The following is a 24,032-nucleotide window of genomic DNA, read 5'->3' as shown; positions in this document are numbered from 1 at the left end:
CAGCAAAGTCATGATAACTCTTAAATGCAAATAGAGACAAAGGCACTACATGTTATTTATCAAGCATTCTGATTCAAGTGGAGTAACATTTCTATTGGTCTATATGGATGATATTATTGTACTGGAAATGATGAAAAGGAGCAACAAAAGTTGACTCACTTAGCCAAAGAGTTTGAAATTAAGACACTAGGAAAGTTAAAAAATCTTTTCAGAATTGTAGTAACCAATTCCAAGAAAGTGATCTCCATATCTCAACAAAATTACATGAATGACCTATAAACCAACAAGTACACCTATTGATCCTAAGACACAGTTGGGAACTACATAGGATGATGTTGCTTGTGACAAGAGACTTGTAGGAAGACTTATTTATCTATCTCATATTGGACCAAATATTGCTTTTTTAGTCAGTCTAGTCAGTTAATTTATGATCAACCAAAGGAAGCACATTTACAAGATGCTCTTATAATTGTTCAATATTTGAAATGGACACCAAAATGAGGAATTTTGTTTAAAAGAAACGAGAATGCTAGTCTTGAGATGTATATTGATGTTGATTATGCGTTTTCACTTATCGATAGAAGGTCAACATTGGATATTGCATCTTCTTGTATGGAAACCTAGTAACTTCAAAGATTAAAAACAAAGTGTGGTAGCTAGATTTAGTACCAAAGCAAAGTTTTGAGCAATGACTCAAAGGATATGTGAATTTTATGGTTGAAGATTATAGCAGAAGACTTAAAGATAAAGTGGGATGAAAAATAAATTTGCAATCAACATAGCTCACAATCCAGTACACATGATAGAACTAAACATATCTAAGTAGACACATTTTATCAAAGAAAAGCTTGATGGTAGCTTGATTTCAATTCCTTATGTGTGATCTCCAGGATAGCTTGTAGACATACTCACCAAGAGGCTAAAAAACTGTAACTTTGAAATAATTATATCCACGTTGGGAATAGAGAACACTTATTCACCAGCTCGACAGAGAGTGTCTAGATATTTTAGGAAGTTATAGATTTTAATTCTATCAGTTTTAATTATGTATATTGGTTGTATATTGATTTTATTACTAGCAGATCATTCCTTCAATCTCAGGGATTTGTTTCCTAGAATAGGTTGTGCAAGTTTACTAAATTATTCAATCAATGTATCGCTATATATCAAATGTATATAATCATAATTAATAAATGAGAAATTATTTTCTTCTAATCGTGAGAACTTTTAAATTCCGTATCAAATTCAGCTAACTAATTTTTTTATCGGTTTAGCTTGGTTTGGGCTTGATGGAAATTTTATACAAGATAAACAAAATTGAATCAAGCAATTTTGATTTAGATTCTATTCAATCAATTTTGATTTAGATTCTATTCTCCCCTGAGCTAAAAAAGAAACCTATTTTTGAGGACTCCATGTAATTTAAAAAAGAAAACTGGTAATCAGCCTACTATACGCTACAAAATTTATGAACCCGTTTTACTTGGAGTGAACATCAATGATAATTCAAGAAATTACAATTATCAGTCATTTTAGTCTTAAATGATAATAATGAGTCATTTTAGTCCTAAAATGGCAAAAAAAAAGAACGATTTTGGAAACTGCTATTAGTTAGTCCATAATAACACTAAGACCCATCAATTTTTCTTTTGGATAAACACGGAATTTGTATGGATTAATCATCCCAAGAAGTAATGACTAAACATAACCTATGAAGACCGTAAGTTACACGGTAAGCATTCTCCCCTAGCATAGTTTATTCCAGACTCAAAGTGACAACCAAGAATTGAAGCCTAGTTAAGACACATCAACTTAATACTTAAAGCTTTGGAAGTTCTGAGTCACTTTAATCCCTAAGTTTAGTTCCCACTAATCAATTTCATCCCTCATTTTACTTGAAAAACACATTGACTGTGGTCATCAAATTCAGAGAAGAAATTAACTGATCGGAAATGTTCGGGGACAAGTGGTGCCAATTTTATGAAACTAAATTTGCTTCACAAAACTACCAGCTTCAACAGCAGGGCCTAATTCTAGACTCGTTTTACTTGTGCATTGTGATTCTGAGGAACCAACATCAAAAAGAGCAAAACTAATTAGTGAAAGTGAAAATCGACAAACCATGATCTCCAATTTGCCAACTTTGGCGGTGGTGACACTGAGCATGGGTGGAAATCCAAGGCTGGAATGCAACGCATCCCCATCCAACTCTGAACGCAAAACTCAAAATTCAAAATCGACACCAATTCCAATCATCACAAACCCTAATTCAGAATTGAGAAAAGGAAAAAAGAGAAATCGAATTTAGAATGGACCTAGATTTGAAAGCTGAGCAGTGCGACCCTGCAACTTGAACTGGTCTCGGGAGAACGATTTGAGCCAATACTTGAGAGTGTACTCCAAAGCTTTTGCCATGATCGACTCCATGTCTGAGAACTTCGGAAAAGCCCCGAACGAGAAGCTTCAAAAAATATTCTTCGAGAATTTAGTCATAGCAGAATCGACATTGACAATGTGGGCATTGCATAGATCGCGATGCAGTGCAGTGTTCAATGAAAATGGCAAAACGAGAAAGACATTGATTAAATGGGTTTGGGTCGGAGCATTCGGGTCCGAGAGAATTTGGATTTTCTTTCTGGTTATTTTTTGAGAGACAATGAAAAGATGTGGGTTGATGCGGCCAAACCACGTGCCGGAAGATTGTGAGTACAATTTGCAGTGATGAGGGAGAAGGAGATAGGTGTGGCACGTGCGAGTGGGAGTTAGTTAAATTCTAGCGGGAGAAGAGAGATAGTTTTTATTAAAAGCGGTCAAAAGCCATGATTCGGTGGGCCCTTCGAAAGTTAGTTATGACACATTAAAATCCAAATATCATATGTTGAATCACTTAACTTATATTGAATTGTTATTAAAAGTTAATTATTTTTTATCGATGACTCCACAGAAAGCTTTTTTACGCTCTCGATCTTTCTATTCGAGATACTATTCCTCGGTTTCAAAATGTTAACAAGTGTAGATATGGTCCAATATCTACCAATAGTCTCAAACACACATCAACAAGATTCATGCAAGCAACCAAGAATTACATCACGAATCAACATCAATAGTTATGTTTTCTCATTCCTCTAACCTACTTGTAACCTATTGTCTATCTAACCTCCTCACATTCATCTTGTCTGTTTCTACAAGCTATATAAATACAACTATGCTTAAGTCTAAAACTTTACGACCAGACCACTCTTTCCCTGCTTCTATAAACCTTACAAGTTTACTTTGCTTAAGCTTAAAACGTTACCGTCAAAACTCGTTTTCCCTACTTTTATAAGTCTTACGAGTAAAAACTCTGATACAAAACACATTGTTAGTATTATACTCAACTTAGCCTAAAGCCTTCAAGTGAAACAAACTTCCCTTTCTCTTTTCCTCACACAAGAAAAAGAGACAAAATTCGGCTTTACAGTTATAGCAATACAAGAACCTAATACAACCAACCAGACCAATAATTCAACCATCTTAACCACTAGTAACTCAATCATTCTTATATAGAATTCAGCTATCACATTACACAACTTAGAAAACAACAATATATTATTCTAAAACCACAAATACAACTCGCATAACTTTGAATAACATGTATAGTTTAGCAAAACAACATAAATAATTCCATCAAAAACACCAAAAAAACTCGACACAAACAAAACAAAACAACACATCAACTTTTATTAACAAAACCAAAACCCGTAATAGGCCATTTTATAAAGATAAAATAATAACTTATTCCATGACCATACACCTAGCAACATGAAAATAACTTAAAGAAAAATTTTGAAACAGCATACACATTTAACACTAAATAAAATCTAGAATAGATTCCACTATTTACTACACATCACATAAAATTCCAACAGCTTGATTAACTATTTTATCCATCCGAACAAGTCTGCACACATGAAGAATTTATTCCAGCAGCGCACTCAAAACCACCTAGTAGCACCTTTTAACACATTCTGACCCACCCTTATTCACTAATAACTACATAACTCACATACAATACCAAGCCTTCATTCCCTTTTCATGCTTAACTAACAACTTCCACACTTCATCGAATATCAATCTTAATATCATTTTTCAAAACCAATGCCTCTAGAACTACGTTCATGCATTGGCTACAAAAAATTTATGTGTTAGTTTTCAAACCATTTCCAGCAAAAAATTCATTAAATTAACCCTTTTATTCGTCAACTTCAAGAAAAGAAATTATCCAAGCTTAACATTATAACAACTAATTAGTTGAACAAAAAAATGTGACCACATAATTATATACTAAACCCATTAAAATTCCCTAGCTTTGCCAAATTCTCTTCACAAAACAGCAAGCATAATATCCAAAAAAAAAAAATACTGCACTGAGACAACGTTGTAACCACTTCCTAAAACCCTATATTCCTACACCAAACAACATATATGACAACCAATAAAAATATTGCATTGAAACCATGCCTCTTACTAAACTCAAAATTTTGCGTCAAAAAATAGCTTGAAACATCTATTCTGAACCAGAAAAGAACAAGCAATTTAATCCCCTTATTATACCAATTATCATAACCATTTTACTACACAAAAAATTCAAAATCTGCTAAACTAAAAGATTTATTACATACCTATCTTGCCACTCCTGAAATTGAATTAAGCACTATAAAATACATGATTATATACCTACCTAAAAATCAATCCATGCACACCAATAATCCCTAATAGCACATAAAAAAAATTCATGTTCAGCCCCATAAAACCAACAGAATATTACAAAAGACAATCATAATATGCGTCCAACCAAGCTCTACATGAACATCCAACCACACATGCTCATCATACCATAATTTGCAAAACCAACGACTAAGGTTTAACTCCCCTTACTTCTCTTCCAGAAAATATTCATTATCTCTTAAGGTTCCTTGTAAGACCAGGAAAAATAGAGGTCTTAGAAATAAAATTTTGTTAAGACTTCAGTGTGTTAATTTTTAAGAGTTGATATGTCTAATAAGGTGTGGTGTGAGAATATCTTATTAAAATATAATTATGTTAATTCTTTTACATTATTATTAATAAAGTGCAACACGTGATTGGTATGTTAATAATTGGGTGATCGATGTGTGTGTGATACTATCAATGTGACGTGTTGCCTTGTTACTAAGGAGAAAGAGAGTTAAGAAAAATCTTTGTTTTATTTGTATTTGACTTAGAGGCAAAATGATCTTTTATCTTTATTTAATTGGTGTAGAAATTAAATAAAAGGGGTGTAGAAAATAAAAATGTGTAAAATAGATAAAATAAAAAGAAAGATAGATGGTGGACGTGTGATAGAAGAAGAATAGAGATTTAGATAGATTTGGTTTTTAAAATATATTATTATAGGTGAGGAGATATTAGAGATAGAGTTTGATTGTTTTATAAATATTAAGATATAGAAAGGGGTTGCTTTTGTGTTTGGAAACCATAGAAACTCTAAATCAAAGAGAGAAGCAAATGAGAGAGAGAGAAGTTTTGGAGTGAAGAGAAAGAGAAACAAAAACTCTTAGAGCGAAGGAAAGATTGGTGGTGTTTTAAGGTTGTAGATAAAGCCCTAGTATTGGCTAAGGTATGGGGAAACTTACCATTGTTTGTTGTATGCTATGCATTCTTGATTTAATTTCATGAAAATCCTTGTTTGATATATGTTTATATGATTATGATTATGTTTATTTCTTGTTATTGTTAGGCAAGGGTTTGTGTCTGCATGAGAATAGGTTTTTGGTAATATTTGTGATGGTTTTTTCCTATGAATGTATTATGTATGTTTTGTTGGGTTATCCCAACAGAGGATTTGATGTTGAGGGAGAACAAAGTTATGATGCTTGGGGGTTTCCATACAAATATATGTTGTAAGGGTGTGGTGATAATCATATGTAGTATATTTAGGTTTTATTGGGGTTTAACATGTCAATGATTGCATTTGGATCATTCAAGTGATGTAATGTATGTATTAGGATATGTTCATAAGGATATGTGAGGCTTGAATGCACGCATAAGGTTTTGGGGGAGTTTCCTTTGTGATTAGGGTTGTTGAATGTATGTTTGCAGACTTGAATTATGTTCAGGATGTGTTTCGATTCAGTAATAATCGATTATCATTAGTTATAATCGATTATTTGCACATTGGTTGTGAGTTGCATTTCAGGAATAATCGATTATTTGGAATGATAAGCGATTATCCCTTCATGCGTGATGAATTCTGGTGATTTATTGAGTGGAACCACTAAGATAATCGATTATTTAAGTGATAATCGATTATCTTAAGTGATAATCGATTATTTAAGTGATAATCGATTATCTTAAGTGATAATCGATTATCTTAAGTGATAATCGATTATCACAGTGTATTTTGTGTATATGTGTATGTTTCGGGAATAATCGATTATCACTTATCCTAGAATATTTTTACTAGAAATAGTGTGTTTTGATGAAGAATGGACATGGACCAAGCTTGAGGAATTGTGGAATGTGATGATAATAAGATAATGAGATTAATAGTTGTGTTAGGATCAGTTTTGACTTGTGGTTGGGAATAGAGTATGAGTGAGTGTTATAGTGTACCTGAGTATGTGATTGATGAGCACGAGATTGAAGGATAAGTCTACTAGTTGTACCTAGTAAATCCTGATGTTATTTGTAGATAGGTGTTTCCTTTTGCCTTGTGTGCATTACAAGGGTTGTTCGGGTTTTGAGCCTTCCTTGTGTGGGGGTGATGGTGTCTTCCTTGTCCTTGTATGGCATGATTACATGGTCCTTTGCTAGATTACGGGACTACTCGAGCATATCTATAGGGGAGGCTACAAATGAGGTATATGAGCAGCTACAGTAGATGAGCTAGGGTACAAGACAAGACAAACTCTTTCCACTGTGGTGTTTATGGTACAGTGATGCTCATAGTGTTGTTCATGACTTGAATAATCATGATAGTGGTGTATCTATGATGATGATCATGGTACTTGAGATGTTCCAAGTGATGCTATGTTGATAGCGATGTTACTATGATGGTTATAGTAGGTAATTAAGATATGTACTAATGGATACATAGACCAAGGGTTTAAGTGTGAGATGTTAGAGATAACATCAATGGTTAAAGATCAAGGGTCGATGATCGAGTAATTAATTATGTTTGAATTGTTTATGTTAGACGATTGGGTATCCTATTGTTATTACTACTATGTGTGGGATGGTTGTTTATGGTTGATATAATTAGTGTGTTTATATCCTATTTTTATGTTTTTTTATCGGTAGCTTATCTCATACACGTTTGTGTTATGTGTTTGTGAATGAAATTATCAGTGATGATCGTATAATGAGTTATACGTGAGCAGATGATATTACAAATGTTCCAAAGGCATGATAGATTCGTGAGATGACGGGGAAAGATTTGGGTTTTTTAAAAAGTTCTTTTGGTATATACTTTTGAAACAATTTAATTTTAATTGTATTATTTTTCCTTAGTCATTTTAATTACTTTTTGAAATAATGTAATTGGACAATGCTTTTGGAACTACTATATTTTAAATAAATTATGCATGTGTAAAAGTTAAGGTTTTTGAAAAATACGTATCCGCATTATAAGAAATATCAAGGGTCTGCTAAAGCAAAAAGGCAGCAACTCCAAGCTCTACATGCAAAATTTGAAACAACTCAAATGAAATTTGGTAGATCAATCTCATATTACTTCTCTCGTGTGATGACAATTGTGAACAAGATGCCCATCAATGGAGACAAAATGAAAGAAGTCATTGTTGTTGAAAAGATACTTCGACCTTTGTCACCAAATTATAACTTTGTTGTATGTGCTATCAAAGAGTCCAAAGACATTTATGAGCTCTCACTTGACGAACTACAAAGTTCATTACTAGCGCATGAGCAGAAGCTCAAACAACCAGACACTCAAGTCAAGCTTTGAAGGCTTCTACAAATACTCATTCCAATAGCTTTAGAGGAAGAGGTACAAGTACAGGTAGAGGATGGTGAGGAAACAAAAATTTCAGCAGGAATCACAAAGGCAATAATGACCAGTTTCAAGACAAAGGCAGAGGAAAGGAACATGACAAGTTCAAAGTAGAATGCTTTGTCATAACTTTTGGCATTATGCTTCTGAATGTTATACCAAGTTGCCTTGTGACAACAATGAAAATGGGAAAGGTCAAATCTTGTGGAGATAAAAGAAGAGACTTTGTTGATAGCAGTTCAAAAAGCAAAGAATATTGAGACAAGTATTTGTTTGGTATGTGGATATAGGCTACAGTAACCACATGATAGGTAACAAGTCTTCTTTTTCTTATTTAAATGAGAATTTTCACTCTAGTGTAAGCTTTGGTGATTGCTCTAGTGTGCAAGTGATGGGAAATAGGAGAATGTTAATTGTGTGTTTATATGTTGATGGTGATGTTATGTTTGGGAATTTTAAGAAGTCTATGATGCTTGAATTTGATATGACAGATCTTGGAAATTGCATTATTTTTTGGGCATTGAAGTAAAACAATCAGTTGTGGGAATTTTTATTTCTCAAAAAGATATGTGCATGAAACTCTAAACAGATTCAAAATGATGGGTTGTAATCCAGTTAGCATACCTATGGAGACATGTTTGAAGTTGGTTAAAGAATCTCAAGGTAAGAAGGTTGATAAGACTATTTACAAGCAAGTGGTTGAAAGTCTAATGTACTTGACAACAACCAAACCAGACATAATGAATGTTGTAAGTGCTATCAATTGATGATTCCTTATGTAAAGGATTTTCTAACATAATGCAAGGTGAGTTTGAAATGTCTATGATGAGTGAATTAAATTTTTTCTTAGGACTACTTATAAAACAAATGGAAGGGGGAAATTTTATCTCCCAAACCAAATATTGTAGGGAAGTTCTTAGAAAATTTGGGATGGACACTTCTAGAGAAGCTAACACACCTTTGGGATGGCAACCTCATGCTACCTTGATAAAGATGAATCCGGGGAAGAAATAAATCAAACAATGTTTAGATGCATGATATGATCATTGTTATACCTTACAGCTACTAGACCAGATATTATGTAGAGTGTATGTGTTTGTGCTAGGTACCAAGCCAATCCTAAGGAATCCCATTTAACTACTGTTAAGAGAATTTTGAAATAACTTAAAGGGACTACTTCTTTTGGTTTATGATGTCCTTCTGATGCAACACCTAGTTTAATAGGATATTCCGATGCTGATTATGGGGGTTGTAAAATTGATAGGAAAAATACTAGTGGAACATGTCATTTTTCTGGGTTGTCCTTTGGTGTCTTGGCACTCAAAGAAACAAGCGTGTATAGCCTTGTCTACCACTAAAGTAGAATACATTTCTACTGGAAATTGTTGTGCCCAAATTTTATGGATGAAACAACAATTAGAAGACTTTGATATCTTCCTTGATCACATTCCTTTAAAATGTGAGAACATTAGTGCCATAAACCTAACTAAGAACCCTATAATGCACTCCAGAACCAAACATATAGAGATTAAGCATCATTTCTTGAGAGATCACATTCAAAAGGGTGATTTCCAAATAAAATATATTAATACACTGCATCAATTAGCAGATATTTTTACCAAGGCATTACCCAAGGATAGGTTTTATGATCTTAGAAGAGAATTGAGAGTATTAGATATGTCTTAGAATCAAAATTCTTGAAATTTTTAAGCTTTTCGTAATCCAACGTAAATAATCGATTATCTTTAGCTTTAAGAAAAAGTCTTAGGTTCGCAAATAATCGATTATTACAAGCCATAATCAACTATCGTTGCTTGTTCTTCAAATCTGGGTTTACATGAACAAATAATCGATTATCTTCATCGATAATTGATTATCAGTGCTTATTTGATAATCGATTATCACTCGACGCAAGTTCAAAAATAGAGTCGTTACAACGTTAAAAAATGGCCATAAACGTCTAGTTTCTTCATTTTCTCTATAAATACTCTCTTATAATTGATTAAGAACCACTCATTGCACCCATATTCTGCCATACTCAATTTTCACCAAGTCTTTCACTCTTCTTACCCATATCTTCTCTCTACATTCTATTGGAATCATGTATGATGCAAAGAGGAAGATGACTATAAGAAGACGCACTGGAGGTGCATCTTTCTCTCGCCTTAGAGCTCCCCGTCCTGCCACCATTCAAGGATGGATCTTTGATCCGGAGAAACAAGCATAATTTGCTCATTTCTGGCAAGAGAGACACATAATGAGAGTTAAGTATGTCAGGTTGGGATACTAAAGATTCTATGGCTTTCAATTCCCTAATTTATCTCAAACCCAATGTCTCACAAATTTGGTTGAGCAAAAAGGGTGTATCTATCCTGATCTTATTAGGGTGTTCTACCACAATCTACATTACCATGATGGCATTGTGACTTCTAAAGTTAAAGGAGTCCAAATCATTCTTGATGACGATATCTGGACAAATGTCACCAAACTCATTATGATTATGTCACTGAGAGGTTTCAAGACTTTGATACTAGATTGGGAAATATTGAGGGACACTTAAATCTTCAACCCCCATACTATCCTCCATCCCCTTCTTTTTAGAGTTCTATTTGTATTAGGATTTGAGTTTTTATGTTTGCTTTATTTTCCTAATGTACTGTGTTATTTTATATTATGAAAATTTTGAATTTTCGTTAAGTCTTGAAGTGCATTTATTCCTTTTTTAAGGGAGAGCAACACTTGAGGGGGAGAAAAACTTTTAGTGCAGTTATTACCAACTTGTTCTATGCTTGTAAGTTTGAAATTTGTGCAGAAATTCAAAGATGCTTTTAAACAAGGGATTTTTTATCATCATAAAAAAAGGGGAGATTGTTACCAATAAGGAGCATTGATGTCTTGAAGATATAATGATTTTGATGATGCTACAAGATGAAGAACTTGAAGACTTTAGTTGTAATTCATTTAAAAGCATTTATGTAGAATCAATTGTAATAGGAATACCTTTACTGATGTAAACACTTAGAAGTTTTTTTGTCTTTAGAAAGTTTATGCAGATAATCAATTATTTGGTGTAATAATCGATTATCACGAGCTTATTTGAAAAAACCATTGCTCGCGCAAATAATCGATTATTGCTCGAAATAATCGATCATTCTAGTCTAAGTCAGTTCTGCCCAAGTCGCGTAGATAATCGATTATTCCTCAGGATAATCAATTATAACATTTTGAAAACCCCATAACGGACACGAATAATCGATTATCAATTTTGATAATCGATTATCACTAGCAGTTGGGAGCTGTCTTTTCAGTTTCAGACCTTTGAACTATATATACTCTTTGCCAAACCTCTTATAGGTTTATCTAAGCCACTTGAAAATACATAAATGCTATGAGGAAGTTTTCAAGCGTTAGTGGTGCTCTTATCAAGTCTTGTGAATAGGAGAAACTTGCACTTAGTGAGTCTAAGGTCGAAGCGGTTCTCTTCAAGTTGATTGAGCAAGTTTTTCCGTTCGTTTGTCGAAGGAAGGTGTTTTTTGTTCTTACTTTTTATTCCATCCTATTGTAATCTGTGAACAATATTTTAGTGAAAAGTTAATCACTGTTTATAGTGATTAACGACTGGACGTAGAATCTTTTGATTCGAACCAGAATAAAATATTTTGTGTGATTGTCTCTTACTCTTCTCTTGTTCTTTACCAACTATTCGATAAAAGTTTTAAGAGAAAAGCACGATTTTTAAAAGAACCATTTTTATCTTAGCTATTGACCGTAGCATGCTTTTTCGCTCTAAAAATCTTTCTGTTGTGCGAGACGCCGATACCTAACACAATCGTCATCTGGTGCTAAAAAAAACAATTATCACTTTATCAACAAATGAGGCTGAGTTAGTAGTTGCAAAAACAAAGACATGTCAAGCTATTTGGTTGAGAAATATACTTGGTAAAATTTAATTCAATCATGAACCAACAATCATTTATTATGATAATAACTAAACCATAAAACTTTCTAAAAATCATGTTTTATATGGAAGAAACAAGCACATCGATATAAAATATATGAGAGATCTAGTAAAAGATGAAGTTATTGATCTTGTTTAAGACATGAGGGTCAATTTGTAGATTTATTCCTAAAAGCTGTTAAGATAGACGCACATTGAGAAAAATATGGACATGAAAGATTTTTAGTTTAAACTAATGTTATAAATATTAGTTTAAGGGAGAGACTATTAGATAAGTTTTTATTTTTTATTTTCTAATAAAAAAGAGAAGTGTTGAGACAGTTATCTTTCCTATTTTTTAGTAGATAGTTCAGATTTTTGTATACTTACTCAATCGTTTTTTTTATATTTATTTAAAGAATTTATTCTTTAATCAATAAAATAGAAAATAATTTCTTCCAATTATTCTTTATATTTTATAAAGTTTCTGTCACTTTTACTTTTACAGTTTGAATAACATCGGCCACCATCACCACCTGCATTTGGTATTTCTCATTGACTTGGGACATTGAACAAAAACAAATAGCAAAATATAAGAATAAAAAGAATAATAAAAATGAAGAAAAGTGAAATCCAATCATTGTTGGTAAAAAAATGAAAAGAAAAAATACATTAAAATTGAAGATAAAAAACCAATCAAAGTAATTGAAAATGAAAATAAAAAAAAAATGAAGATTGAAAACAAAAATGAAAAATAAAAATAAAAGATATTACGAAATAACAAGAAATAGTTCCATTTCAACTGTAAAGATCGAGTTACACTTTTTTATAAAGATAGAACAATTGTACAACAATCAAATAAAGTAATTGTCCAATAATAAATTGAAAAGATTTTGGATATTTGTAGCATTTATAAATTTATGTTTTGTTAAACCAATGATCTAAAGTGTAAATAAAAAGTAAAAAATTAAAAAAATGTTTTAATAAATTTTTTGTTAATTTAAATTGAGTTCAATTTCAGTCTTGGAAGTTTGTTCAAATACAATATTATATTTGAAAACATTTTAGTTTATTTATATTTTTTCAAACCCTACTTTTATTAATGACATTGATGATCATATTTATGGTTTAGTTTTATTTTATATTTGATAAAACTATATTAATCCAATAATTTGTATATGCCTGTTTATGAATAATATTTATATAAGATTTAAAATATGTATTACAAGTAATATAAAATTGTAAATTTAATATCAATGTATCGTTTAACTGATAAAAAAAAACATTTATAATTAAAAAAAGTTCAGAGATATTAGGGAGAAAGAAAAAGTGAGGCACACACGTAAACCCATGAATGAAGTTCCTTTTTATTATGCATTTATTTTATCTGATTTTGCCTCCTTGTTATCCTGTTTTTCTCTCTCCACCTTTCTGTTTTTTCATCTCCTCTCTGATCTCTTCCTGTTTTCAGGTTATTTCCGGGTTTCTTTTCCAAAACCCTAATATCTCATTAACGAATTCTGTTTTCCTTTAATTTTCGATCAATCTTCTCTACTATAAGTAAATAGTTACTCATATTTTTTTAATTAATTAATACTAATAATTCCATATTATTTTCCCACTATTTGTATTATTATTTCATTTGTGATGATCATAATCATTGTCCATAATTTGTAACTTAACCCGGGAATTTTAGTTTTTAATATTTTCGTGGGTTTCAATCAAAAGTTAGAAGAAAGGAATACGTTTTGAAATTTGTTCTTTTTTATTTTAATTTTTCAATTTCTGTCTTGCCGAACCGTTTCCCTCTTGTCATCGTTGTGTTTTTTCGGTGTTTTTGTTTCGAGGGAAAAAAACGGGAGGAGGGGAAAGATTTTGGAGGCAAGTTTTGTTTTGGGGTGGTTGTGATTTAGATTGTTTCGGCTTTTGGCTTATTTTTTTCAAAACAAAAAATCGTTTTTGTTTTGGTTCTTGATGGTGGAGGAAGGGTGTGATGATTGAATTTAAGGATGGATTTGAAGAATCACTGGTGACCCTTTTGTTGTTGTGTCTGTGGATAGCTGTTATTTTCATCTCTTTGGTTTTGGGGATGAGTAGAAATGATGACCAGAAACAACAGCACCTTCTTCACGGAGGTGTTGCTGCTGGTAGTGGCGGCAAAACCAACAGCAAGAACAACCGCAATGGCTTTATTCCCAGCACCTTTCGTACTTTCTCTGGTTACATGAAGATTGTTTCATCAGGTGCTTCTACCGTCGCTCGGTCAGCTGCTGCCTCCTTTGCATCGTCGATTTTGGATAAGCATGGGGATACTGACCGTGATCGGGTATGTATATTTGAGTTATAACTGGTGGAACTAGAAAATAGTAACTTGCTTGCTCATCATGGCTATCTAGTTTATGAATTGCAGCTTGTTTGCTGTATTGCAATCGGATTAATTATGAAGTTTATTATTATGATATTTGTGGATGGTAGTTAGATTAATATTAATTATTTGCTTTTATTGCTGATACAAATGCTGATTCTATCTTGTCCAATTAGATTAGGTTTTGTCAAACATGAGTTAGTAGTTTATGCAATTCAAGTTGAGTAGTAAAATTGATATAAATCTGTTCGTTCTTGGGAGGATCGCATGTCACGTGCAAAGTGTACAGTATAGAGTTTGAAGTTAAATATGGGAGAATTATCGGTTTAGATATTTTGAAATATAATCACCTGAATGTGAGAATCGACTCTCTTAATTTTCTCCTTAGTTGTTTACCATTTGAGTTTTACTCTTTGAAGTAGAAGCCTGCTTTGTAGAGAACACATATTTGTACTTTAGATACGATAAGTGATGACTAAGATTATTTTTCAGTTCCTTTAGTAATTATGTGCTTGAATTTGTTGTATTCTGGTTTTCACATATGGAAGTGTGTTGTACGTCGTTTTAATAAAGATCTATATGTACAATTTCTTATGGCAATGAGGATTTCATCATTTATCCCACGACCAGGTCAACAAGAGTGCACTTATTCGTGTATATGGCCTCTCTAGTTTATGAAGTTCTTGAGCATGCTTGCAATGTTCTCTCCATAGCAACCCCTCATCGAACAGAATGTTTTAAAAGATGAAATTTGGAATAGGTTTTATTAAGAAAAAAGCATAAAGTGCATTTTTGCTACTCATGTTTTATGAATTTTATTATCAAGGAGTGGCTTATTTATTGGAAAGTGGCGCATTCAATTGGTATATATTTGATTTTTTTTTTCCTTTTTATAATAGAAGAAATTAATTAAAGAGAAAAGAATTACAATAAAATTCGTTAACTAGAGATTCGCCCTAACGGATAAGTGGACCAATATGGAGGAAAAAACACAAATGGATCTAAGCTGCACAGTCCGCTAGCATAGAGGACCATGAGGTACACACCAACTAGAAGTGAAAAGCCCAATCTTTATTCTAAATTGGCTATTGTGCCTAAGAAACCTCATTACAGATATGAGATCTGTACTCCAGCAATGTCTATTTGTAACATAGTATACTGTAAGAGTTTCACTCCACTGTTCTGTGCATCAGTCATCAGATACCGGACATTTGACTCAACTAATGTACTGTGCTGTTCTTTGTAATGTGCCTGAACATCCATCAAATGCATCCATGAGTTCTAATGTGATAGTTTCTAAAGTAGAAAAATAAAGCTGGTTTGGTAGTATTATATGATATATTTAATGTTCTTATGTAATTTATTATATATCCAGTATCCTTGTGTTTCGGAACTATTGGGCCTTTTATCTTTTGCTGTTGCATTGTATAAATGATGCCTCCTATTCTTATATTTACTTGTTTATTTCCTTACGTTAAATGGGTGTTTGTTTAGGATGGATATATGCTATGTATGATTTTTCATCTGCCCTTTCATGCTTCTGGGTCTGATTTCTGTTTGCTTCTTTACTTATAATATTCAAAAATTGGTACTTTCTATTTTCTTTTCTCTTCGATTACATATTTCAATTTAGTGTCAAGACTGAGGTAACACTTGTCATTTTTCCTAATATCTGTAGGTTATTTGGGCTGGGTTTGACACGTTAGAGGACCAGGGAGAAGTCATTCGGCAAGTACTTCTTCTAGGCTATTGGTCTGGCTTCCAGGTTTGGGATGTTGATGATTCAGATAATATCTGTGACCTTGTTTCCAAACACGATGGTCCTGTTTCTATTATGCAAATGGTACCTAGTCCAACTGTATCGAAGAGACTGGAGGACAAGTTTGCAGACAAGCGCCCATTGTTGGCAGTATGTGTGAATGATTTGTTGGTGGGGAGAGGCAAAATACAAGAGGGGTTGGTTGCCACTTGCGACGTGGGCACTTTAAACCACCATGACCAGGAGAATGGAAACTATCTGCCATCAACTGTTCAATTTTATTCTCTGAGATCCCAATCATATGTTCATACACTAAACTTTAGATCAGTTGTTTATTCTATAAGATGTAGTTCTCGAGTACTTGCTGTTTCTCTAGTCACTCAGGTACCCTTTCTATATCTATATTAAGTTCCTCTAAATTTGTTTTACTCTAATGTTTATTGGTATCTATATTTTGCAGATACACTGTTTTTCTCCCACAACTTTATTAAGGGAGTATATTTTACATACTAATCCTGTAGTCATGAGTTGTCCTGGTTCTGGAGGCATTGGATTTGGACCACTGGCAGTGGGTCCAAGATGGCTGGCCTATAGTGGAAGCGCTACTGTAATAGCTTCTTCTGGGCGTGTCAGCCCACAGCATTTAACACCTTCTGCAAGCTTTCCTGGCTTTTCTTCAAATGGGAGCTTGGTTGCACACTATGCCAAAGAGTCTAGCAAGCATCTTGCCGCTGGGATTGTGAACCTTGGAGATATGGGGTACAAGAAACTTTCCAGTTACTGCTCAGAACTTCTCCCAGAAAACAGTGGTTCAATACAATCTGTGAATTCAAGCACAAAAGGAAATGGAATCATCCATGGCCATTCAACAGATGTGGAAAGTGTTGGGATGGTAATAATGGTTCTTTATAATAAATTTTCATTCACTTGTAACTCTGCACATATTGTGCTTGATTATCTTCTGTACCCAAATACATATGATAGCATCTTCCCTGTCTTAGGCTGTACACACCTGGTCTTTCCTTACCATTGTCTCAAATGTAGTTGCAAACGTAGTTGTGATTCTGGAAATAGCAGTCTAGTACAATTTTGCAATTGCTAATGAGTTTTACATTGTGTATCATCTCAAGTTGGATTCTTGCATGTTTATTTTGGTCTTGGTTACCCTTGTACAATATAGCAACTGATGCTAGTAGTGTTAATATTTTTATTTTACTACCATAACTTATTCTTCTGTTTCAGGTCATTGTAAGAGATATTGTCAGTAAAAATGTCATTGCTCAATTTCGGGCCCACAAGAGTCCCATTTCAGCTTTATGCTTTGATCCTAGCGGCACCATCTTAGTGACTGCTTCTGTTCAGGGGCATAACATTAATGTTTATAAGATAATGCCTGGATATGACAGAGTGTCAGCATCTGATGCTGGCTCTTCTTATGTTCATCTCTACAGGCTGCAACGTGGCATAACAAATGCAGTGAGTTTTCCTGCCCAATCTTTCTTTGGATTAATGCGTGTTCATGTTTATTTTCAAAATGCATCATTAAGTAATGGAGACCTTTTCTAAATCTGTATTTTACTTTTCAGGTTATTCAAGATATCAGTTTTGGTGTTGATAGCAGGTGGATTATGATTAGTTCTTCAAGGGGAACTAGCCATCTGTTTGCTATAAATCCTCAAGGAGGACCTGTAAATATTCTATCATGTGACAATAGTTTAACTGAAAAGGATGGTTTGAGTGTTATGCCTAATCAGGCAGTTCATTGGCCTTGTAGTTCAGCTGTAAAAATCTGTAAACAGCAGAGCCTTTGTGCTGCTGGTCCTCCTATCACACTCTCTGTTGTTAGCAGAATTAGGAATGGATCTAATGGCTGGAGAGGCACTGTAACTGGTGCCGCTGCAGCTGCAGCTGCGACAACTAGGTTGAGTTCCATTTCTGGGGCTATTGCTTCTTCTTTCTATAACGTAGAAGGCAGAAGTACCTTGTGTGTTAATGGGAACTATTCCAAGGAAAAGTATCATCTGTTGGTCTTTACATCCACAGGTTCAATGGTACAATATGCTCTGCAGACAATTAACTGTCAAGATTCAGATGTTTCTGGAGTAATTCCTGCACATGAGTCTGTCCCTGTGACTGATGCGAAAGTAGTTATTGAGCCTATCAAGAAGTGGAATATAAGTTGTAGGCATAGTTGGAGAGAGGGAGTAGAAAATATAGACATTTATGGAGAGAATGGAGTTTCAGACATCAATAAAGTATGCTCTGAGGAAGTAAAGGATAATATCATCAGCCCTAAAATGAAGAATGTATCCATGAAATCGAATCCACGTTCTGAGAAAGAACATCATTTGTATATTTCAGAAGCTGAACTGCAAATGCATGAAGCAAAGACTCAATTGTGGGCAAAGACTGAGGTATGTTATCTTAAAACTGGAAAATGCATTTTTTAATGTTTTGGAAACGTTATAGTGCTTGATAGTTTGACATTTAAACATGTGATTCGGTTGCCGACCAGATATATTTTCATTCAGTGGCTAAAGAGGCTGCTTTGATGATGGATGAAGAAGCTGCTTCTGGAGGGGAATTTGAGATTGAAAAGATCCCGACTCGTGTGATAGAAGCTAGGTCGAAAGACTTGGTTCCAATTTTTGACTTTATTCAGACTTCAAAATTTCAACATACAAGGTTTGATGACTAACTAATTTACTAATTAGTTATTATTAGGTAAGCCAAAAGGTTTGGGCTGTGGATATTGCGTGCTCTTTATTATTAGGTTGTGATGACATTTCCTCACTTTCAAAGGCTTCTATTTATTTTTGCATTAACTCTCCGCATTTAAGCAGACTGTGTATTTATGTAAATGAAAAAAATATTTTCTTGCAGGACTCCTGCTGTGGATAACAAGTTAAATGAACAAGTTTTGCATCAAAATTCCAAGTTGTTTGAAAAGGGAAGGATTCCACCCAGTAGTAGATTTCCTGGTTGTATGCCTAATTCTGGTGGAAATATTGCTGAATTGAAAAGTGGCATTGAAGGAAATGAGTGGGATTATGGTTTGATTCCAGCAGAAGCAGAGGGTCTTGTAAATAACAATAACACCGTTAAACCAGATACTAGGCCAGAGACTGTAAATAATAGAAGGGAGCACATAAACATGGATGTTCATCACATGTTTGTAAATAGCGACAGAAAAGGTCTGAAATTGGAGAATCACCATGACGAAAAAGGAGAGGAATTTGATTGAAGGTAGTAGTAATATTTTAATTTCTGATATAGATTTGTCAAGCGATTAGTTTTTGACATAATTAAATTGATTTACTGAATATGTGATATTCCTGAACAATAATCTTCTTGTTTATGTGTAATTGAGCTATGGTTGCTAATAACCGAATGCAATTTTCTTTCTTTTCATAGGCATGAAATATTCTTTCATTTCTCACTGGAGGCTTTGTTAACTTTGTTGGTTATGGTTGAAGAGGTAGAGAAGTTTGAGTTGTAAGGGCTTGACTTCCATACCAAAATGTGGATATTATTACATTGGGATTCTTCTGTTGACTTTGTAAATAACAGACAAATTCATATCATAAATAATTTGTTTTGATGGATTTAGTTCTTGTAAATAGTAAACATGTGCAAAGAAGGTAAGGATGCATGAATATTCTACTAAGGATTCAAAATCAGTTGCACTGTCCAGTGTAAATAATATCTTATCATTTTTCTTTCATTCTATTTAATTAAATTGGTTTCTTCAAAAACAAAGTTGTGTAGATTGCTATCAAACTCATGGTTAAAGATTTTTAGCTTGTTTATTGTAAGTAGTTCCTAATGTTTTCATAACTGAATCTGTCATTGAACTATGACTAATTTAATATAAAAAAATATGATTGTAAAATAGTTAAATAATATTATAGAAATGTAATATCTTAATTTAATAACATAATTTTAAAAAAAAACAAACATTATATTATAATATTTACATCAAGGGTTTAATAAGAAAAAAATGTTTTTTAACAATAACAAGTTTGAATTTTTAATTGAAAAGAAAATTCAAAAGCTAATTTAGTTCTTTAATAATTTTTAAGGAAAATGACAAAATAACAATGTATGAAGAACTTTTGTTAAAAAATATTTTTCAAGGAAAGTATTTTTGATTAGCAAGTTAAAATTTGGTTTTTAATTATTTTTTCTTTTTGTATATATCAATCCATCGATTTTGGTCCAATTCAACTGAAAACATGTTCTAGTAATATATATAAATTTTGATATTTATGTCTGATCAGGATGCATCAGACGTAAATTTTCTTTAGAATGTTATAGTTGTTGTTTACATTGTACAAACTCTTGTATTGATTATTGGAACTAGTTTTTCTTAAGAGAAAAATTGAGTTTTGATGTTGGATCAGTGGTAATATGAATTGTTATAAATTCTGGTGTGTTTCTTTATTTTTTTTATCATCTTGTATTGCTATTTCATATCTTGTATCAATAAGATTTAAGAAAACTGCATTCTATGTTTTTGAAGTCTATGAAAAGTTTTTGAACTATTACACAATTTTATTAAGAATTTCATATGGTGAAGGATCATCATTTACAAATTCAATAAGGACTTATTCTTGATGATTTTATACTTATTCTTATGTGCCAAACTGTGCTTAGTTTTCAATCAATTTCACTGGTGAAACACTAAGCAAACAAATATTGTAAAAATAAAAATGAGTACTTTTCAGATCTCAACCACATTTAGGTAAAATAATTGGTTTAAACCTTTGGATCATTCTCGTATTTGTTGGAGAATCTCAAGTTGGTTCTCGTATTTTTAATGGTCTCAATTAGGTCTAAATATTTAAAAAACCGAGTCAATTTTGCTCGTGTTAACATATTCTGCTGTAATTATTTTTAAGAAGACGTGTTATTATGACTAAATTTATGAGTGATGTGTTTTACATCTGAATTCCACCTAACATTTAAAGAGGTGTGAGAAACTTCTCACTCAAACCAGATCTTCTCCTCCATTCCCCTCTGCGTCCTCCCCCATCGCTACTCCACCGACGCCACCACCAACAACCACCATCGTCCAAACAAAACACCAAATATTCAAATTTTATATTTAATCAAAATTTACCCATCTAAATTTTATATTTAATTAGAATAATTTTTTTTAACCAAACAACCATAGTAGAGGAAAGGGCACTGAGAATACAAAAATGTCTCACAAATATCATTACCCTTTACCATTTTCAATTCACACATAAAAATCAACCCAACTTGCAAAATTTGTTAGTTTATGAAACACATTTTGAGTTCAACATGCAAACTTCTTCTTCACCATAATTTTATGAGAAAATTATTAGATTTAGGGTTTTGTTTTCAATTAATTTTAGTAAAAACCCCTAAGGTTTAATACATCTCCCTACTTTTAGGGGTTTGGTTCAAAGTAATCTTACCTTTTGAAAAAGTTCGGTAAGACCCCATATTTCGTTAAAAAATGTTCAATCTGTTCTTTTCCGCTCACGCCGTTAAAAACATAACGGTGCAAATGTCATCGTGGTATCTCATAAGCACGTGGCACGCAAAGACGTAAATAGGTGGACTTAAATGATTTTTTAATTTAAAAAAGGTTTAAAAAAGTCCCTACCACATTACCACCATCTCCAGACAAACCCTAATTTCTCTCCAAGAAACCCTAGCCGCCGCACCATCCAGCGCTGTCACCGCCATCTCGCCGACAACCGTCCTCTCCAACGCATCACGCGCCACCACCAAAGCGTCTTCTCCCTTCTGTTGCACCGCCATCACCTTTGCATCTCACCTTCGTTCTCGCGCCACCACCCAACGCGATCCCTTGCTATGCCGCGACCATCAATCTTCACCATTTTCACCCTCGCACCAGTCAAATCGTCGTTGCACCAGCAGCACTGCCGTCCAATCTCCACCACAGAATCGTCCACCATACGCCGCTGCTGTAGATTGCGAATCGCCACTCTTCTCCACCACTAACCGCGCCGCTTCTTGCCTCCACCTACGACCACAATCAGACTTGCAAGCAAACCAGAAGCCAAGTTCAAGTGTCGTCGTATAGCACCATGGAGAGCTAGGGTTTCTCGCGTTCTCGATGCATAGCTTTGGTGGTGATGCGTGATGCGTTGGAGAGGACGGCTGCCGGTGAAGATGGCGGTGAATACGTGGCTTAAAGTAGGGATCAAATTTGCACAACTCACTCAGGTTTGACCATAGTGGCATTTGCACCGTTATGTTTTTAACAGCGTGAGCAAAAAGGACCAGATTGAACATTTTTTAACGAAACATGGGGCCTTTATGAACTTTTTTAAAAGGTAGGATCACTTTGAACCAAACCCCTAAAAGTGGGACCAAATGATGTATTAAACCAACCCCTAATTATGAAATACAATTCATCTTTCTATTGTCCTTGGTGCCAACCTTGATCTGGAGTCCAATTGGTTTCAATCATGATCTCACATTACACCAAAAATCAGACACCAGAAATTTGGAATTTTTTGTTAAAAAACCCTAAAATTTGGGAAAATTTTCCTAATTCTGTTGTTTTATTTCTTGGTGGGTTTCGAACGCCAATCGGCAACCCAGATACCCTAAGAATTTGAAATCTCCTTTCTACCTCATCTTCTTCGCGAACCTAGAACTCTAATACTACCACCACTGTTTTTCAAGCTTCTTCTTTTTACTTCTAGTGTTGTGGTGGAAGCGTGACAACTTCTTCTCCCTTATCGTTCTCCGTCATAGTGGAGGACTGGCCTTGCCATGTGGTTTGGTTTTTCTGTAGGTGGTTCGCAAGCGTCATCTGCGATGGCCGCCAAAGACGCGACGATTTCTCGTCGCATTGGCTGGCCTCTGTCATGCGGTCTAGTTTGATCCTGGCTCACAGTGTGGAGGATATGTTTTCGTGTCGCAACAATGGTGTGTCTATCTAGTGACGGTGGCAGCGTTGTTGTTGTGCTCGTGGTTGTGCCTAGACACGCGTTACATCGTGGTGGCCATTTGTGGTTGAGTTGACCATTGTCTTAATGTTGGTCTGCATCCTAGATTGGGGCAAGATCTATCACATGTGCGATAGAACTGTTGATTAGGATAAAATATTATAAAATAATAAAGTTTTAAATAATTCAATATTGTGCCACATAAAAAACGGTTAATATAAATAAAAAATTTCACGTAATATAACATTTTACACCACGTAAGCATTTGTTAACGCCGTATGTGAAAACTTAACAGACAGAGCTTAATTGGCTCAATTTTTTAAATATAAGGACCCAATTGAGAAAGTTGCAAAAACGATAACCCACTTGAGATTTCCCAACCAATATAAGGACGATCCGAGAGTTTAAACCAAAATAATTCGAATATTAGTTGGATAAATGCCATTCTTAGCTTAAAAACTCAATTATTTTTTGAAATGAAGTCGTTTTTGAAAAAATCGAATATTGCTAAAATTTGAGTATTACAATCACTCTAAAATAAAACTTAAATATTGTTTGAAATGCAATTATTCTTGATCAAATCATTTAATATTGTTCAAATCATAATCACTTCTTTATAAAACACTTGAAATTACAAAAGGATGCTATCAAAAGATCATTAGGTTGTTAACTAAGAAAGTTATTCAGTCATAAGAAGAATACAATAAAATTTACTCCTTTAGTTGCTTATGAACACAAACAATATTTTTTTATAAAGTTTTAGGACATAATATTTTTTACTTTAGGACATAACAATCATTAACCTTCATCTTGAATTCTCTTGTATTCAGTGCTTCAAGAAAGTTAGCATTACAAATCCTTTTTGCTAATTGAGAAGTTTAAAAGAAGAACTTTCTCAACTTGCGATTGTCCACATATAAATATACATAATGTTTTCCATCATCAAATGCTTATATTCACTTCGAGCAACATTTTGATGGTTGGTTTGG

At 33.6% G+C, this 24,032-nt stretch overlaps 2 protein-coding genes across 4 annotated transcripts in view; one reads left to right on the top strand and one right to left on the bottom strand.

Annotated features, from left to right (window-relative positions):
• Positions 1-2,748, bottom strand: part of LOC124822322 (uncharacterized) — a 69,637-nt gene extending 66,889 nt beyond the window's left edge. The window contains exons 1-2 of the mRNA XM_088092543.1: positions 2,316-2,748; positions 2,122-2,210 (exon numbers count right to left, since the gene is read on the bottom strand). Of these exons, the coding sequence (XP_087948669.1) occupies positions 2,122-2,210; positions 2,316-2,427 (201 nt within the window). The 5' untranslated portion in view covers positions 2,428-2,748. The remainder of the gene's footprint in view (positions 1-2,121; positions 2,211-2,315) is intronic.
• Positions 2,749-13,349: 10,601 nt separating this feature from the next.
• LOC124848005 (autophagy-related protein 18f-like) lies at positions 13,350-19,695 on the top strand. 3 transcript variants are annotated; one of them, XM_088092953.1, is made up of 8 exons: positions 13,355-14,292; positions 16,010-16,474; positions 16,551-16,982; positions 17,333-17,566; positions 17,677-18,504; positions 18,606-18,775; positions 18,974-19,336; positions 19,505-19,695. In XM_088092953.1, the coding sequence occupies exons 1-7, from the start codon at positions 13,960-13,962 to the stop codon at positions 19,332-19,334; spliced, it is 2,823 nt and encodes a 940-aa protein (XP_087949079.1). In that variant the 5' UTR covers positions 13,355-13,959; the 3' UTR covers positions 19,335-19,336; positions 19,505-19,695. The 3 variants fall into 3 exon arrangements, 2 of the variants coding, with proteins under 2 accessions (XP_047181565.2, XP_087949079.1); XR_015780285.1 differs by lacking the exon at positions 19,505-19,695 and having other exon boundaries at positions 13,350-14,292; positions 18,606-18,863; positions 18,974-19,110; XM_047325609.2 differs by lacking the exon at positions 19,505-19,695 and having other exon boundaries at positions 13,350-14,292; positions 18,606-18,814; positions 18,974-19,112.
• Positions 19,696-24,032: the final 4,337 nt, after the last annotated feature.

The sequence above is a fragment of the Vigna umbellata genome, chromosome 6, assembly GCF_029865625.1.
Source record: "Vigna umbellata cultivar VRB3 chromosome 6, Vumbellata_1.0, whole genome shotgun sequence".
NCBI classification, from domain to species: Eukaryota; Viridiplantae; Streptophyta; class Magnoliopsida; order Fabales; family Fabaceae; genus Vigna; species Vigna umbellata.
This window is presented reverse-complemented; position numbering and strand designations above follow the sequence as displayed.